The following is a 20,207-nucleotide window of genomic DNA, read 5'->3' on the forward strand; positions in this document are numbered from 1 at the left end:
TATTTGTAAGCATGTAAGGGATAAAGACAAGTAATTTTAATTCTCCTCAGTTGAGGCTGAACCTTCAGCTTTGGGGCCCCCTATTGGCTTGTGGGGCTCTATGCATTTGCATAGTCCGCATATAGCAAGAAACAGCTCTGCTGAGGACTGAGATTTGAAGACCGATGAGCAGAGACACATGAGAGCAGGCATCCTGGAACTCTTTTTACTCAAAGACATGTCCCCTTATTGGATATCACTCTCTGACTGGACACTGTTCCACAGTGGATGTCAGTGAAACTTCATAACACCAGCAGAGATACATAATGGAGGAGATTCGGAGTTTATAACAGGCGATAAACGGACTCAATAGACTCAACAGAATATAAACATCAGAAGTTTTAAAAGGCTCAATAACTGATGGGCTGGGATTTAAAAGAAGTGTTTGAAATAAGCATTTATAGTGAAATATTGGGAATATGCTTAATAAAATCAATAATAAAGAGTCAATCAGTATGGAGTTAATATTTGATTTGCTTTGTGATTCACCTTCAAACATAAACATGTTAAAAGCTTATAAAATCTAAAGATTCAGATATAAATCTTCCCTTTCCCACCAAACATCCCACATCATTTGGACGTTTTTTCCACATTTGGTCTGTCATAGCCTTATTTTAGACAAAAGATAGTCATAGGAAATTGAGCCAAACCCTGTCTGTCTGATTTGGTACAAATATAGCCCAATAATAGTCATTTAAAATATGACCGCATTACAGCGATGTCTTTATAGAGATGTCTTTTCAATGACCTGAAAATTACTGTATTTCACCTTTCACTTTTCTAATAAATCTAGACGTTGTTTAGACATAGTGGAGACATTTTTTTAACATCTTTACAATTGTTTTTTGCTGGGTGGTATAGTCTATTTAGTATTTATTTCTGTTTATTAGATTATGAAGAGAATTAAAGTCAGACAGCAGCAGTCTGTCTGTTGGAAAGAAACACGTTCAAACACGTTCAAATCATAGCGGGGTCAGTAAAGTTTCTATCAGTCTCATTGTTAGTGAGAGTCAGGTTTGATCATTAGCCTTCATGCTGAATAATTAAGATAATATATAATTCTATAATATAGCATTTGCTGGTAGAAAAGTCAGCATGATTTTTGATGTAAAAAAAAAAAATTGTAAAGACGTTAAAAAACGTCTCCACATCTAGATTTAATAGAAAAGTGAAAGGATAAAATATGTAATTTTCAGGTCCTAGAAAAGATGTCACTTTAAATTCGCTGTAATGTGGTGACTATTATTTGGCTATATTTGGACCAAATCAGATGGACAGAGTATGGCTCAATTTCCTACATCTATCTTTTGACTAAAATAAGGCTATGACGGACCGAATGTAGAAAAAAATGTCTAAATGATGACAGTGTTTGGTGGGAAAGGGAAGATTTATATCTGAATCTTTAGGTTTTATGAGCTTGTAACATGTTTTAAGTTTGAAGGTGAAACAGAAAACAAATCATATATTTACTCCATACTGATTAACTCTATATTATTGATTTTATTAAATGTTTTCTCAATATTTCACTATAAATGCTTATTTCTTTTTAAAGAATTTTATTTTATTGTGAGTCAGGGTCAGGGTCCAAATATTAGGATACATCCAACAATTAAAGATAATTCATTAAGTACATCATTGTTCCACTCAAGAAGAAGAGTACAAAATTTAAAAAATAATAAATAAATTAAAAATAAATTAAAAATCATATGGCAGACCCTATTTATATAATTAATCCAAAATAATCATACATTTAAATTAAATCCATCTCACAGTTATCTTTTTATCATTTACCAACATAAACACAAGCAATCCATTGTGCAACTAACTGACAATAATGACAATAATTATTTCAAACGCTAGCTTATTTCAAACACTTCTTTAAATCCCAGCCCATCAGTTATTGAGCCTTTAAAACTTCTGACGTTGGCTGCAGGTTTCTCTTCATGCAGGTGTTTTTTGATCCCACACTAAGACTAAACACTGTAAATGTGGATATAAATTAGAATAAATGAACAAATTTATGCAGACACAGCTGTTTATGCCTCCTGACAACTGATTGATGATCAGCTGATTGATGATCAGCCGGCCTCGTCATCACAAACTGACGTCACTTCACGTGACGCTGTAGAGGAAGGACGTCCCATGGACCGTTAATCATCAGTCTTGGCTTCAGTCCTCCATGTCGATTCCTCAGTCTCTCCATGAGTCTCTGGTAGGCAGGACTATGGAAAAGACTCACGCCAAAGACCCAAGCCATAACAGTAGAAGTGAGATGTACCTTTTGTGTGAAATGGTGACCTGTTCAGAAGAGCAAGGATGGGGAGGGTCATCTGCTGGATACGGGAGTGGCAGCTGGGCTTCTACAGGCACCTGGCAGGCTTTCACAGGCCTGATCAAGCTCACTGTATATTGGGTGTACAGAACCCAGTGAGTTGGACTAAATGGGGCTGGCCATATGTGTTGTGGAGGGGCCAGCTGGGAGGATCCCTGGGGAGATGGGGCATGAGTCTGGTCCAGGCCTGGATGATGGCCATCAGGAGGCCAGAGCAGTACAGAGCCAAGGTTGACTGAACTGGCATATGCTTCCATTCCTGGCACTTTATTTCTGTGTTTTTAATGCATGCATTTCTCAAAAAAGCAGTGAAAATTGAAGCAAATAATCAAAAAAGGAAAAACGAAAAAAAGGAAGTATGAATGATGATTATGAATGGTGATTTCTGTTTTAGAGATGCAATTTTATCCCATGTAGTATTTTGACAGCAAGTTTGAATTTGTGTTGCGCAAACCTTAAGCTTTGCTTAAGGTTTGTGCAGTCAGAAGGGAAGTAAAACCTTTTATAGTGAGGAAGAAAGCACATTAAAAATATTGTAGAAGGAGTGGGAGTCCTACCTGTATGCCTCTGAAGACACCGTGTGTGTGTATGCGGTATTGCGTGCTGCAGCTGTACACCAAGGGGGTGCTGGGGTCACTTTCATAGCCTGCAGCATGACTTTCAACACAACAAATGAGATTAATTTAGACAAAACAAGTATATGAATTCTTTACTTGATTGAAAACAGATCTGGAGTGCAGAGAGATAAGGAAAAAAATAACCTAGAAGAGAAATGGGGTTATTTTTCTCATACAACACGAACTGAACACGAAAAACTGAATGTTAAACAAGTCTGTTCTTTGTCTTTTCTGTCCTCTTCTTTAAGTAATGCAAAACAAAACAAGACTGGTGAATGACCTAACACAGGCAATAAAATGATGCAAAAATACAGTGGGGAGACAAGGTGACGGAGAATAAACAAGAATAAACAGGAACCAGCATTGAAGGATTTTAATATAAAGGCTATGTCTGTGCATACATGTGTGAGTATTGTGTGTGGAGGAGAAGAGAACAGCATGATGGTACAAACAGATCACAAGGCTGGTCGTGAGACCAAGGGCTGAGATTAAAAAAAAAAAGCTGTCATAAAGAATAGAAAAAGAAATAATAATAATACTATTAGTTGTAATTGTAAATATATAAAAAATAAAGATTGTATTTAGTATGGGGTTTAAAAAGATGAAAAGATGAGGGTGGGGGGCTTGGGTACTAGGTAATATTGGTTGTCTTTTAGTTGAATGGGCCTACTGTTTGTTGCTGGTGTGTTATGTACTACTATTCCTACTGTTAATAACAACAGATTAATATATAATGGAAGTAGTGTTATCTTTGTCCTGTTTGTAAAATTAACAAATAATTTAATGAATTATAAATAAATCAATTGATTATAGTGGTTCTAGTAGTATTGATGCCAATACTAGTCTGGTAATTACATAATGCTATCAGTAACCACAATAATTACATTATATTATTATTATTGTTATTATTATTAGTAGTAATAGTAGTAGTATTAAGAAGAAGAAGAGGAGGAATAAGAAGAATCATAATCCCACTAATAAACATTCTTTACATTATCATGGTCACCACCAAAACTGGGTAACTGATGGGGAGGGGACAATAAACATCACTGTTCAGTTACTGGGAACTGAGTCATTAACAGTTGCAGTTAAGCAGAGATAGTTGTGAGAGTCTGCACTTGTATGAATGTGTGAGTGCACATAGTGTTTAATGCACAAGCAAAGAGGGTCTGTGAAATTTGGATTATTGATGATTGGGATCTAGTCATTGTCAAAATATTTTTATAGTTTAAAATTTACACATGACAGGGTTAGTTACAAATAAATCCAAACCATGACTAATACCAACAGCAACAACAAAAAACAAACAAAAAAAAACAAAAAACAAATAATAAATTTACACATTTCATGAAAACACCACTTTTAGGGAAAACATAGAGTGTAAGTATTACTATTCATTTCACCAAAAGTTTCACATTATCCTGACAGCACTGACACAAGTTTCAGAGCAGGACAAAAGGAAATTCTTCTAAGTGATCTTATTTAAATGAATATTTTTGATGCTGAGATGCACTCCCACATCTGATTCAAAATAGTTTCAGTCTGAAACTTGGTATCATCATATCTGCTAGTCCCTCCAAGAACCCATGCTTCTATTGAGAAATATTTTGTTTTGTGAGTTTTAAAACTGAACAAAATCATTCTATAGCAGCCCAAAAGGCTTAACCAACTGTTTTTTCTTTTTTCTTGCTTTGTTTTTGGCTGTGCATCCAGGTGTACCAGCAGACACACAGCTGGACAAAGAACGGAATTTACATTAACAATGAGGTTAACTTACAGACTTCTGTCTGAAAAGATTTAACAGCAGGGAAGTGCCACAGCACATGAAACAAAGTTTCCACTTGTCCACAGTCATGCAAACAAAGATTTGTGTCTATTTTTAAGTCTAGAGGGATAAAGCTGATATCAATCAGCTATGTGAAGGATTTTCAAATGTATAACTCTATCTCTGACTGACTTTTAGCTTTTTTTAATGTCCTCACACATTTTTCCCACTCTGCAGAGGTAAACGTATCCCCTAAATCATGTTCCCATTGTGACAGAGTCTTAGAGTTGGGCTTTAAGGAAGAGTGAAGCAGCAGCTTGTATGGACCTAAAACTGCTCCTCTGCCCAATGATACAGATCTAAATTTTTTGTCCACGTTGCAGTTATAATCAAAATATTATTTTGGTAATTTGGCCAAATTTGTTTTTAATTGGGCATACTGTAAAAACTATTCATGTTTAAATTATATCTTCCATGAAGTTCCACAGGGCAACATCTCTGTATTCTACAATTTGCAAAATGTTTGTAATATTATGATTGTACCATACAGAATTTGCCAGTGGATTTCCTGCAGCTTTAAAAGCAGTACTATGCCAGATCTCGTAATGTCCACTGTTTTATGAATTTCTTTACTTATGTCACATGACTATAACTTTAATAGTCTACAATTTCTTGATGGAACTTAAGTTTACCAAAGTGAGGATAATGGTATGAATCTGTCTTTCTCTTTTACAAGATGCTCTTCCAGACAGTCCCAGCTCCCTATGTATCTGTTTTTATAGCCCCAGATAAGTGAATACTTTGCATTAAATGCAGGATAATACGAATACACATCAGGGATTCCAAGACCCTCTTCGTCTCTTGGTAGGGATATTTTTTTCTGATTAATTCTTATTGTTGCTTATGCTTAATGCTTATTGTTGTTCCACAGAAAAACAAGAACATTTTATTTACTCTATCAAACAGCCCGAAAGGCTGCCATAAGAGTTGATAATTTCTAAAACTCTTGGTACAGATAATACACCCCTGGTCAAAATTTTAAGACCAGTTAAACAATTGCAAAAATTTACATTTTGCACTGTTCAATAGTAAGAAGGTTCTAAGTAGAATTTCAAAATGCAAAAAGAAGAAATGGGAGTGAGACCAAAAAAATTTGAGTAAGCAATTTATTGAAAACAACAATTAAACTGAAATCAGCTTCTCATTAGCTCACAGCAGACTGTAATGAGATGAACTGCTCTGTGATTTTATATTATAGTGTTAGAGGGGCGGGGTCATTTCATGCTGTGGGCCGGTGACATCATAAGCCCACAGGTGACATATGGGCCCCGCCCCAAATCAAAAAGTCAGGAAAGGTGAAAAACTTTCTTATCTAGTTTGATATGACTTAACACTTTACAGGGTCTTTAAAGCAGGAAATATTGAGTGAAGTCAGTCATATTATAGACACTTGAGACAAAGGGGTATCTTGAGATTCAGACAACATCCAGCAGTTGTGGCTCACAGATACACAGAAACAAGAACCAGTCCTTAAGTGTAAGGAGAACACAGGAAAAAAAAAATCAAATGCACCACCTTCCTCATCAAACAGTAGTCTGAGAATGTTAACATATCCTGGTATCAGATGAAGATAAGGGTCCAACAAACAACAATACGCTAACTCTAAAGTCTAACAATAAAAACACTTACTATCTCCAACACAATATTTTGTGAGTTTGTTTGTTTGTTTTTCTTACATCTAAAAGGGGCAGTGTATTCCAGAAAGATTACTTTCTCCATGACTGGTAGACTCTAGGACGCAAAACAAACGCACCCACAAGATCCTTTGATCTGTTTAGTATTGTAAACAGAGTATTGAGTATTGAGTATTGTGTCAGTAAAGCATTAAAGGGCTTCATTGGCTGTCGGCTTGTGGTTGTATTTTTCAAGCACATTTCTCCATCTTTTTTCTTTTTGGATCAAGGTGAAAGCGTGTATCTGTGCACACTGTAACTGCACCAAAGGAGGGCTGCACCAATGCTTCACTCAATATGAACAACCTACTAAGGGGCATCTGAGTCAGCTGTCAGTAATAAAATGTAGATTAATCAAATCAATCGTGTGAATAATGATATATTTATAAGAAAACACCAATCCAAGTAATTTGGTATAATTGTTTACACCAAAATGATCATAAATGCTATTCAAATATATTATCAAATATAAATGGCCACTTTTGAAAGGTTTTGGATGGTAAAACATGACTGAAAGATTCCAACTTCGACCAGAGATGATTTTCTCTGAGTTAATTTGCATTTCTTATTTGTGATATATACGCTGTTTGTATTCTCAGTTGATCAGATCATGTGATCCTACTAGGGGTGTAAAGGTACATGTATTTTTACGGGTCTTTCGGTATGGTACAGATGTGTACCAAATGCATAGATGTCGAACGAAGCTCATACACAGACGGAAAACCAGAGAACAACTCACTGTCACACTGTCCTAACCACACAACCACAGCAAACGCCAGCAACAGCCTGAACATTCCCAGATAAAAGTGTCCTGTTTAGAAATTTTTCTGTACTGTTGCACCCCTAGACCTTGTAGTACCCTAAGGCCATTTTATAAGCTTTTCAAGATTGCCGCCAGTGAAGTTTTTACCATGGTGCAGGACTCATTCCTATTGGTAAGTGATAAGGTTTACTATATTACAAAGCAGGCAAAAAAGGTTGCATAGTTATTTAGTCTTTTTAGTCAGCAAAATAGCTAATGCCATGAAGCTAGCAGTTAGTTATAATAAGTAAAGAGTGGAGAGGCTCTGGAATCTGTGGCTGCAATGAATATTTTTAAGAAGCATCACATATTTGTGACCATATCAGTGTTAGTTTTGTCGACTAGAACTACGATTAAAAATGCTCTGACAATGTGTGAATTACTCCCTGATACCAGCATTTGCAAGGATAAGCAAAGTCTATAATATACTTGAATTTACAGACATTTCTGAAGGAAAATATGAAGGCCCTGCATGGCTGCAGCAATGAAAATGCAGTGAATTTTAATTGTTAATTTCTATAGTTCATACAAAAAAGTGCAATGTTGTGCACATTGTGGTGACGTTTGACTCATTTGTCCTTTACAGACTGATAATCAGAGTTTAAAACAGACAACACAGCATTTTCAAACACCCTAGTTTTCTTTGGAAATTATTGACTTTGCACACAGAAATGGCAATATTCCACAAAAAAAAAAAAAAAAAAAACTTCCAGGGTCAAAATTATTTGCTGGAAAAGAGCCTGCAGTTATTTGTTGTAGTTTTCAACAAGTCTCTGACACATCTTCTGAGGATTTCCAGCCCTTTCTTCCCTGGCAAAACTCTCAAGCTCCTCTAGATTTGTTGGCCTTCTGGCATGGACGTTCGTCTTCAGTTCACCCCACAGATTTTCAGCAGGATTTAAGTCAGGGCTTTGTGCAGGCCTCTCAGTAACGCACAGTTTGGTCTTCTGAAGGTAGTTCTTGTTTCACCTTTACAAGGTTTCTATTTCCAGATGCACTGAAGCATCCCCACAGCATTATACCCCCACCACCATGTTTCACTGTGGGGACGGTGTTCTTTGGGTGATATGCTTCTCCCTTCTTTCTCCAAACATAAGCAACGTCTCTATGGCCAAAGACCTCTAGTTTAGTTTTATCTGAACAAATGACACACTTCCAGTATTTATAACCCTTCTCCAGGTTGTCCTTAGCATACTTCAGTCTGGCTTGAAGGTGTTTCTTCTGCAAAAGGGGAGATTTTCTTGGTCTGTTACCTCACAGTCCAGTCCTCTGCAGGGTTCTAGTGATTGTCTTCTTTGAGACTACTGCTCCTGACTTGGCTAAGTCATTCACTAGTGTCTTGGCAATTGTTCTGGGGTCTTTAGACACATCTCTCACTAGTTTTCTTTCTCTTTGAAATCCTTCTCTTCCTACTTCTGTCAGGCTTGGTCTGGACTGTGTGGCTCTAATTGAATTTCTTGATTTTACTTCTCACTCCAGTTCCTGACTCATGGAAATGCTGTGGTATGTCTGTGTATGTCCTTCTCCTACTTTGTGAACATCAACAATTCTTTTTCTCAAGTCTAAACTTTTTTTGGTTTTCGCATGGTGCCTTCTCAAGTGACAGCTCAAACCTTTATTGAGGCTTTTATACTGTGTGTAAACTGGGAAATAACCATTGGTTTTAACTAGGGTTGTTCCGATACTGATACCAGTATCGGGAATACGTCCGATACTGCTTAAAATGCAGGTATGGTATCGGCGAGTTTATGCATATCTGATACTGTTTGGTGTAACTTTATAGTTTACTTCATTTAGCCATGCTAACTGTTAGCGTTATAAACCGAAGAAGTCACTTCTTCTTGCTGCCACTGTATGGACGGGCTTCAGTTCTTAGCGCAGTGGCAGCGAAAAACAACAAAGGGACCCGCTGCAGCTGCAAAGAATGTAGGCTGCGCGACAGTTTTTCTCAGAATGTGATCATTGAAACACCCTTCAGACTGGTGCTGTCGTACAAGATAAAAAGTGACAGTTTATAAAAAGTTAAATCATTTTTGAATCATAAATCGTTGCCTCTCACTTGTTTTTCCTCTTGAAGTTAGCTGTTGTGTTTTCCCATTGACGCTATTGATGCCTTTGAATCCCATTTGGCAGCATTTTCAGCAAGTCTGTAGCTCGTGTGTCTTTTGGGGACTATAATGATTAAATTCACATGAGTAAACCCAATATTGAATGTCTTTTTATCCATTTTAACTGAATTACGATTATTTATTACCGCCAGCTTGAATGCTAACAGCCATTTAACTCTATAACCCATGGCTAACTGCCATGTATCTCTGTGCGTGTCCGTCAGCCAATAGCAGGCCGTTCCATAATCATGTGATGCTGCACAAAATAGCAGAAAGGAGAGACAGAGTTCAATGCACTTGATGATTTACACAACTGCATATACAGACCCTTTCCAAAAAATTAGAATATCATGGAAAAGTTGTTTAAGTTCCACAATTCCATTCAAAAAGTTAAACTTTCATAGATTATAGATTCAGGGCCCACAATTTAAATGATTTCAAGTATTTATTTGTTTATTTTTACATAATTTGGGCTTCCAGCTCATAAAACCCATGAAAACAGGATTTCAAAAAATTAGAATACTGTGAAGAAATCACCATTTACTTCTCAGTTTTTGCAGAAAAAAAAAGAAAGAAATTAGGATCACATCAAATCAATAAAAATATGGTACTTTCAAAATGATCTGTCAATCTTCAATACTTGGTTGGGAATCCCTTTGCCTTAATCACTGCCTCGATGCGACGTGGCATTGAGGCAATCAGCATGTGGCATTGCCTGGGAGTTATGGAAGCCCAGATTTCCTTGATGCTTGCTGTCAGCTCTTCTTTGTTGTTGGGTCTGGTGCCCCTCATTTTCCTCTTGAGAATACCCCATAGATTCTTAATGGGGTTTAGGTCCGGCGAGTTGGCTGGCCAGTCAAGCACTGTGATGGCATGGGCATCAAACCGGGTTTTGGTGATTCTGGTGGTATGGGCAGGGGCCAGGTCCTGCTGGAAGATGAAATCAGCATCTCCATACAGATCCTCAGCAGAAGGAATCATGAAGTCCTCTAAAACATTCTGGTAGACTGTTGCGGTGACCTTGGATTTAAGAAAGCAGAGTTTACCAACACCTGCACTGGACATTGCACCCCAAATCATGACTGACTGTGGATATTTCACACTGGACCTCAAGCAGCTTGGCTTCTGTTCCTCACCTGTCTTCCTCCAAACCCTTGGACCTTGATTCCCGTATGAAAGGCACACTTTACTTTCATCGGAAAAGAGGACCTTGGACCACTGGCCATCAGTCCAGTCCTTCTTCTCCTTGGCCCAGTTGAGACGCTTCCTACGTTGGCTCAGGTTCAGAAGTGGCTTGACCCGGGGAACCCGACAGTTGTAGCCCATCTCCATCTCTCTGAATGTGGTGGTTTTTGAAGCTGTGACTCCGGCCTCATTCCACTCTTTCTGGATCTCTGCCAAATTCTTGAATCTTCTCTGTTTGATAATCCGCTGAAGCCCACAGTCATCTCTTTTGCTGGTGCATCTTCTCCTGCCACATTTTGCCCTTCCACTAGACTTTCCATTCATATGCTTGGACACAGCACTCTGTGAACAGCCAGCCTCCTTAGCTATGAACTTTTGTGGCTTACCCATCTTATGGAGGGTATCAATGATGGTCTTCTGGCCAGCTGTCATGTCTGCAGTCTTCCCCATATTGAACCTAACAGAAACAATTGAACCTAACAGAAACAATTGAACCTAACAGAAACAATTGAACCTAACAGAAACAATTGAACCTAACAGAAACAATTGAACCAAACTGAAGCAATTTAATGGCACCTGGGGAAACCTGTGCAGGTGCTTTGAGTTTAGTAGATGACATTCAGTTTAAAACATTCATGCCCTGCAAAATTTGGGCTGATTTCTTCACAGTATTCTAATTTTTTGAAATCCTGTTTTCGTGGGTTTTATGAGCTGGAAGCCCAAATTATGTAAAAATAAACAAATAAATACTTGAAATCATTTAAATTGTGGGCCCTGAATCTATAATCTATGAAAGTTTAACTTTTTGAATGGAATTGTGGAACTTAAACAACTTTTCCATGATATTCTAATTTTTTGGAAAGGGTCTGTATATTCAGTACATACCTGTATACAACAATTGTTAATATGCAAGTTGTAAGTTTTTTATTGTATTTGGAAAAGTGCATTAAAGTTTGTATTTTAAAAAAAAAGAGAGATAGAGAGAGCCTGTGGTGCAGCCTCCTGTTTTATTGTTATTTTAATATTTAGCAGCAAAACTCAATAATCAGCAGAAAAACAACTTTAGGGTCACAGAGATGCTGTACATTTACAATTTGTTGAGCCATGTTCTGAGTCAAATATAGGTCTAAAATAATTTGTTAGTCTGAACAGTCAGTTCAGAAAGGTTAGACTGGTATCGGATCAGTACTCGGTATCGGCCGATATCCATCATCTTGGTATCGGAATCGTATCGGGAAGGAAAAAATGGTATCGGAACATGCCTAGTTTAAACTTGATTTTACAAGCTTTGAGCATGGCAACGTTAAGGCACATCATTGACTAACAGTTTTTTTTGCTATGGCTCTGCTAAGTGGTCGGTTCTAAAGGGGGCTAATGATTTTGACCCTGGTAGTTTTTGGTTTTAGTGAAATAATTTTGTTTCTGTCTGCAAAGTAAAATAATGTAAACATATAAAACTTGGATGTTTGGAAAAACTGTGTTAAAAAACTTTTCATTCTGTTTAACAGCACTTTGGAAATATTTTAGAAAAACTGAAATTTTCAGGGGGGAAGGGGGCTAATAATTTTGTCCTCATGTGTATCTATAGTGCTTAACAAATTTATTAGACAACCACCCAAAGTAAGGTTTATGCCACAACTGCCCTAAATTAACAGCATTAGTAATTACCAAAATCTTTTTTTATGTTTCTGCAATGGTTAATACACCAATATGTAGAAGCTCTTTAACCAAAATGATATTTTTAATGCTAAAATATAATTACTATTGTTATCCATGAATTTTCAAATTTACTGATTTACAAAAAAAACTGAAAAAATAGCAAAGCACATAATTATTTCTTGATTAACTCATTGAGTGCCATTGACGTATATACACATCAAAGTGTTTTGTCAAGGGGTGCTCTCACGCTCCCTGTAAGTAATTTTGGGGCTTCTGGGATACGTAGTCGGAACACGGAAGAGTCATTCACTGAAACTGACAGAAGTCAGCGTGGCCATTCATCTGCCTCGGCCGGCAAGGAGGCTAAAGAATGCCGCGAGGTCTCCCCCATGCGTCGGAGAGAAAAGCCAGTTTGATACATACAGTGACGAGATTTCAGAGACGGACTTTTCTGACCCAGACTCTGAGGAATTGCTGCCGAGTGAGTGGAGCAGATCTTGATCTACGTCCTAGAGCGATGGAGGTCAGTTAACGTTACTAGTATATATTACATATATAATCTATATAACATATTTTATATTATATTACTTCAATAATTTACAGGTAGTGCCAGGGGACACGCAAGCAGGAGAGGACATGGGCGTATCGGGGGGTCCCGTGGAGGCCGTCCAGTTGTAGGCTGTTGTGTTGTACTTTGTATTTATTTTACAATAAAATAACATTTGTAATACAATTTTCAGATGTCTTTTATGTCATTGAAGGAACAAATATAACATTCAAATCACTGTCTTGCTTGACAGACTCTCTTTCACAAAAATGCATTTTTCTCAGCTTTCTGGGGAAAAAAGTGGTCTTTTTTGGTGAAACTAGCTTCTATTCAACTCCAGATAAATCAAGAATGGAACAAGCTGCAAACAAACGTTTTTTACAGATGAAATAGAGAGTTTCTTCTTTCATATAAGCTATTTGGTGTTTTCAGTCATAGTACAAAATTTTCTGTAAGTCTTGAAAGATGACTCAAAATGGCCAAAAAGGTGGCACAAGCCACTTTCCATTTTGTTAAAGGGCTGGCACTCAGTGGGCTCTATTTTCGTAGACCAGGCCACGCCGCGCCAACGGGGTGTGTCCAGGGCATTTTGCAATTTTCATGCACCGCGCAGTCGGTGCGGCGCGGTGCACCCATGCCTCCGTCCCTCCCACCGGCGCAAGTGACAAAGAGGGAGGATAGAAGGCGTGAGTGGGTTTAACACAGCCGAGTGTTATCTTCACCAATCAAATGAACGCCTCTCCTCGCCTTTAAATGCGCTGCGGGCAAGGCACAGTGCCAATTTCACCTCACCACCACCATGGACGAAGACAGCAGCAGCAGCTCCAGGCGGCCCAACTTCTCCCAGGAGGAAACTGATGTGCTGGTCCGGGAGGTCCAAGCTTGCAGTTCCAGAATATATTGTAATGCTAACAGACCTCCAGGGCTGATGATGCAAAAACTGCCTTGGAGGAAGTTACTAATATTGTCAATCAAGTTTGCCCAGATATTCTGAGAACCGCTGCCCAATGTAAAAAACGGTTCAATGATGTAAGGAGAAGGGCCAAAAAAAGCTGTCAGAGCAAGGAAGGCACACAGTGGCCATCGGGCTGCACAGCAGAGGCCACGATGCGCGCAGCCTGGTGGACCACCTCGCAGGACAGATGTAATCTCTTCCTGTGTCATGAATAGGAGTACAAAATTAAGTGACAATTACATTAAACACAGCAGCAGGCTAATCCAGGCATCATGCTTGTGATCCACCTGCATTCCTGCTCTGTCATCGCCAAACAGGAGAACCTTTGGTGATATGTTCTCTCCCGGTATCTCCTCCTCATCCTCCTTGCAATATTGTACTCCATCTTTATAGATCACGTTAAGAATAAAGATTAAAACAGAGCAATCACAGGTAAATCCTTAAGACACCAACTGACTTACATTTATTCAGCGAGCGTCTCTCTCTTTTTTCTTTTCTTTTGAATTTCATGAGATAAGAGAAGCTGAATATATACTCCGTATCGGATGCCTTGGCTGTTTGTGGTTGGCTGAGAGATGTGAACTCGCTAGTTTTTATCACTCCCAGCTGCCATTAGGTTGAGTTTCAATTACGCGTGACAAACATCTTTGATCTGACATCAGATGTGACGGGACAATTTATATAGATACAAATGTATATGCTGGTTCAGACGGTTACATTAAATAGTGGTTGCTGTGATTGTTTATTGCATTGAAATGTGCCTGACACTCTGGAAACCTGCCTGTTACCACTACACCGGGCGCGCTTCGCCTGCGCCGAGAATAGACCAGGTTGGAGCTGGCGGGCTTCCAGCGCACCTTCCGCGTAGTGTTTTGGCACGAAATTGTCACTGTGCCAAGCTGAATCTGTCGACACCTGCCCCTGATGCGCCGCCACACCCATCTCGGCGCAGCCCAGTCTACCAAATTGCTTGCGCACGGTGGTGCGCCGGACGAAATTACCACTGCGCAGGGTGTGTCACGCTCTGCCATTCTGCGCCACCTTGCGCTGTGCCACGAAATTAGAGCCCAGTGAATTAATATGTCAAATTATAGCTATTTACTTGCATTCCTGAACAGAAAAATTTGTTGTAGTGGTTGATTAATTTCTGACTTCTCAGAGAAGCCAGTGAGCCGGCTCAAACTTGGGTATAAAAAGGTGAATTCAGTTTGAAATTCCTCATTCTTCTTCAAAATGGTAAAATGTGGAGAGCTCACTGAAAATGAAAGAGTCTGCATTAAAGCACTTCATGATGCTGGATGGTCTCTGAGACAAACAGGGAAAGACATCAAGCGTTCTCACAGTGTGGTCAAGTATGCTTTGGAGTCAGTTGCCGAGACTGGTACTTACAAAACGCGCCAAGGAAGTTGCAGGAAACCAAAGTTAACTGAAGCAGATGTCCGAAACCTCAAGATTTTAAGTACTAGAGACAGAAGGAAGACCACTGCTGATCTTCAGGCAGAGATGAATGCTTCAAGATCAGGGAGCACAAACACTGGACTGTTGATGACTGAAAGAAGGTACTCTGGACAGATGAGTCTAAGTTTGAGCTCTTGGGTCAGCATCATCGTCCTATGTCTGCAGAAAAGCTGGAGAACGTTTTGATGCCAGATGCATTGCACCCACAGTGAAACACGGTGGAGATTCCATTATGGTGTGGGGTTCCATTTGTGGATACAGCATGAGCAAATTAGTGAAAATGGACGGTATCATGAACAAGATACCGTCTACCACAACATCTTAGTGCATCACGGAATCCCTTCTGGACTGAATCTAATTGGTCGTGGGTTCATATACCAACAAGACAATGACCCCAAGCATACTTCAAAGCTGTGCAGAGACTCTTTAACCAAGAAAAAGGAATCTGGCCAAGTTAAAGTCCAGATTTGAATCTTATTGAACAAATTTGAGATTTAGTAGATTCAAAGATTGATCGCACAAAAGTTTCATCTAAAGCAAGTCTGTGGGAACAGCTAGAAACTATTTGGAACTCAATAACAAAAGAGACTGCGGAAAAGTACATAAAAACAATGCCAGCAAGAATGCAAGCTGTTATCAAGGCCAAAGGAGGCCATACAAAATATGAAGTTTTTTGGTTATTATGTGTGAAAAAGGACTATTTAGTTGTTTCAGTTTGTTATTTGCCAAATAAGTAACAATAGCATTTTTAGTTTTAAACAAGTTTTTGAAAGATTTCTAAAATATTTGTTTTCTCGTTTTTATCACCGATGGTCTAATAAATTTGTTAAGCACTGTACATTTTTACTGTATTTTAACATTTTTAGATCTGTAGAATGCTGTTCATAACTAAAAAATAGTGAAATATCTCCTCTTACTTCCATTACCCATCAAGGTCGCTTAAGGCACCTGTGTGTATCTACAGCTGATCAGGCAGAGAAGAAGAGAGAAAGTCAAGCATCCCACCTGTTAATGTTGAATCAGACCTGTTAAAAAGTTTTTCGTTTTTGGTAGGGAAAAAACTTGACCATTCTGACACTGGTTAGGCCCAGTCCAATGAAAATTGCAATTAGACCATCATTAAAGAGATGGAGCAGCATGTCTCTGTCTCCTGAGTCTCTGGGTGCTCCACTAGCATTTTCAAATGTTTTGTATCTGCCCTACAGATAGAGGGCCTCATGCATGTGTTTGCCTTGGTCCCCAAATTTGCTAAGTACACCACTGTGATAGTCGGGTGTGATTGCTTACCAGATTAACTCCCAAGTTTGAGTTTGTAGGGATTTTAATCACAGAAAAAAAAAAAAAAAACGCAAGAAACTAAATATACATTAGGTAGACCTCTTTCAAACACAGAAATCAAAATTATCTGACCACAGTTTCACAGTCTCATGTCCGTTACATACAACATGAAATGAAAGTACACAGTGTAGCCAACTAAAGCATGTCATAACAATATTTCTTTGTTGCCATAAAGGTGGCCCGTTGAAATGTGCCGTATTTCCAGTAATGACTGCACTGAGTTAATTTGCAGCCATGCCCTGTATGACAGCTGGAGTTGTATTCTGCACACACAAAGCAGCAACAAATCTTCTAGCTGCAGATCAAATTTCAAGAGGATCAGAAAACTCCCTTAGAAAAGTTAATTTTAGAAGGATCTCTGAAAATAGCTTCACTTTCAAACTTACTTATAAAAAAATCAAAATGCCAAACTTCCTGTTGATTTGGCGACATGAAGTGAAGAGGCTTTTTGTAGGTACTGTTATGCTGAATATGTGTACCAAATTTCAAATTACTCAGTTGTATGCAGTGCAGGGCTTTTTTAAAATTTTATAGGGGTGCCACTGAGCAATTAAGCCACGCCCACCAACTAAACCCATATGTAACTTTCAGATTTTTCACTGTGCTTATTCCCTCTAATTGTCATTGCAGTACAACCCCTTTAAAACCCTTCAAAACCCCTCAAAAGACTACTTCCTCTTTCATTGCAACTAATGGGTCACCATGACAACAGCTTTTACCACCAGACCTGTGAGCTTGAACATATATACTATAGGAACACTTAAAGGGTCTTTAACACCAATTTTGTGGCAGACTTTGCAGGAACTACTTTGGATTATTCAAGACAAAGCCTGTTTCTAAGCCATCTTAAAGACCCTGTAAAGTGAAATCCAAAATTATTGTCTTAACACACTAGATATGTTGGAATACAGATGATGTAAACATGAAAACACTGAGATCTACATGTGACGGTATTTTGGATTTGGACCATTAAAAAGTTTTCCCCCTTTCCTGGCTGGCTTTAATTTTAGCAGGGCAAATGTGGGCTTGTGGCGTCACAAGCCCAAAGTAGGGAATGATCACGCCCCTCTAACACTACAATATAAAATGATAGAGCAGTTCATCTCAGTACAATCTGTTGTGAGTCACTTCCTTTATTGAAAGTAAACAGTCAGTTAAATGCTGTTTTATTGTTCATTGTGAGGTAAATTTGCCAAATCTATCAGCCAAAGTGGCCTATGGATCAGTGAAAGCATCATAACGGAGATTTGCCCCAGAAAAAGGGCTTTGTGTCTTCTCTGGCACAGAGCAAGGCCGCTGCTCTCTGTTCATACGGTCAAGGGGCAGGCAAATGGTGTGAGTGCTTTCCTCCATTCAGACAATAGCATTTTTTAAATTTGAAAGGATTGTGTTTTTCCTGAGTGGGTGTGGCTTCAGCTAATTCAACAGACACACCCAAACCATCCTGGAGCAGATTTTGCAGCCTGTAAGTGAGGCACGCTTTTTTTTATCTTTGTTTTAAGCTCTGCAAGATGCCCACTGTCAGCTAAAAAACTAAGGGCTGTCCCATTCCTGTTTCTACCACTTCGAGCCCTTGCAGCCTCTTGCACTCAATCACATTCCAGGTGCAGTCAGTTAAGTCAATAAGGGTTCAAAGCTCAGGGTTTAGGCAGGAGAATGAGATTCAGCCTGTGGGTCTAACAGTCTTTTTTGTGCATGTGAACATCATACATGTGTCCAGACTTTCAAAATCCTAAGTTAAACTTGCTGCAGGGGCTGAATTTCTGAACCAATAGGCCACGCCCACCTACAAAATTAATATCAATCATCTGAGAATGGCATTGGGAATTATCCCTGCCAAGTTTCAGTGCTCTACAAGGGTTTTGAGAATTTGGAAATTCTACTTCCTGTTGCATGGTGAAAACACAATTGCCATGGCCACGCCTTTAGGTGCAGATCTTTGACCATCAAATGTGTTAGATAAACTCCTTGGAAACTGCCTGAGCAAATTTCAGCATGATATGTTCATCCGTAACGGAATCGTTAAGCAAATATTCTGCGTAGTAACTTCCTATTGCCAGAAGGTGGCGCTGCACAATTGATCAAAATATCAAATATGGATGGGGGTTGCTTGCAGCATGAGAGCTGAGTAGATGTGTTTTCCTGGGCTATTTGTGGCTTAACTAGGTTTTGATAGTTAAAATCACAAATTTGGAAAAAAGACACCCCTTCTCTGCCCTAAATCATCAACTGCCAGTTTCTCTCAAAAAACAGGGAGTGAATGTGTAAGATACATCTGCAAAAGAGTCCAAGGGAGCAGCTCGCCTCCTAGCCGAAGCTACCACTAGTTGTCATCAAGCTAGCAAGAAGCATTTTAGAAATGAATCTGCCAGATGATGCAGAAGAAGACGAGCTCCCTCTTATTTGGCAGAAAATATCAAAAAAGGCTCTTGCAGTTTTTTAATGAAAGACTCGACAAATTTGAGCAAAAGTTCCAGAACATTGTATTCGCCCAGCAAGCACTCGCTGATTAGCAGATCCAAGTAATGGAGATATCAGTTACTAAGGCACAGCAAGAAAATAAACGACTGCGGGCCAAACTGTCTGATCTTGAGGGGAGATCAAGGTGCAACAACATAAAAATTGTTGGCATACCCAAAGGTGAGGAGAATGGGAGGCCAACCGAATTCGTCTCAAACTTGATTCCAAAGCTGCTTGGTAATGAGAATTTTGCCACACTGGTAGTAATCGACAAGGCAACCACACTCAACAGCCCAAACCACCAGACGGCTCAATCCACACATAATCATCACATGATGGAATACAATAATAATAATAATAATAATACATTTTATTTATAAGCGCCTTTATCAACACTCAAGGTCAATTTACAGATAAAAACAAGTACAATAAAACAACAGATAAAAGCTAACAGTATAAAATGGGACAAAGTAATTACAAAGAATAGGCTATCCTGAAAAGGTGGGTGTTGAGTCTACATTTGAAGAGAGGGAGAGAGTCAATATTCCGGATGTCTGGTGGGAGTGAGTTCCAGAGTTGGTGGTGAGGCGGGCAGAGGGCACAGTGAGGTGGGTGGAGGAGAAGGATCTAAGGGAGCGGGAGGAGGTGGCTATACAGAGGAGATCAGAGAGATGGAGGGGGGACTGTGGATGGCCATGAATGCATGCAGAAGGATTTTTAATTGTATTTTGAATTTGACCGAAACCAATGAAGCTGCTTCAGGAGGGGTGATGCAGTGAAATAAGGGAGTTTTGGTGATGATACGAGCAGCTGAGTTCTGAAGCTATTGAATTTTATGGAAAGATTTGTGAGGGAGACCAAATAAGAGAGAATTACAGTAATCAATGTGGGAGGTAACCAGGCTGTAGACAACAATTGAAGTGGTATGGGGGGTGAGGGTGGGGCGGAAGGGGTTGATTTTGCGAAGATTGAAATAAGCAGACGGGGTGATACTATTGATGTGAGCTTGGAATGATAGAGAGCTATCGAGGATGACACCCAGACTCTTAACCTGAGGGGAGGGGGAGACTGAGGTGCTGTCAATTGTGAGGGAGAGACTGTCAACTTTGGATAATGTGGATTTGGTGCCAATGAGGAGGATTTCTGTTTTATCACTGTTTAAGGAAGTGTGACGTGAACCAGGACTTTATTTCAAATATGCAGTTGGTG

At 39.1% G+C, this 20,207-nt stretch overlaps 1 protein-coding gene across 1 annotated transcript in view; it reads right to left on the reverse strand.

Annotated features, from left to right (window-relative positions):
* The window catches only part of wt1a (WT1 transcription factor a), a 115,324-nt gene that overhangs the window by 62,097 nt on the left and 33,020 nt on the right, over window positions 1-20,207 (reverse strand). The window contains exon 5 of the mRNA XM_041796558.1: window positions 2,929-3,028. Coding sequence (XP_041652492.1) covers window positions 2,929-3,028 — 100 coding nt within the window. The remainder of the gene's footprint in view (window positions 1-2,928; window positions 3,029-20,207) is intronic.

Source organism: Cheilinus undulatus, linkage group 9, assembly GCF_018320785.1.
Source record: "Cheilinus undulatus linkage group 9, ASM1832078v1, whole genome shotgun sequence".
Lineage (NCBI taxonomy): Eukaryota > Metazoa > Chordata > Actinopteri > Labriformes > Labridae > Cheilinus > Cheilinus undulatus.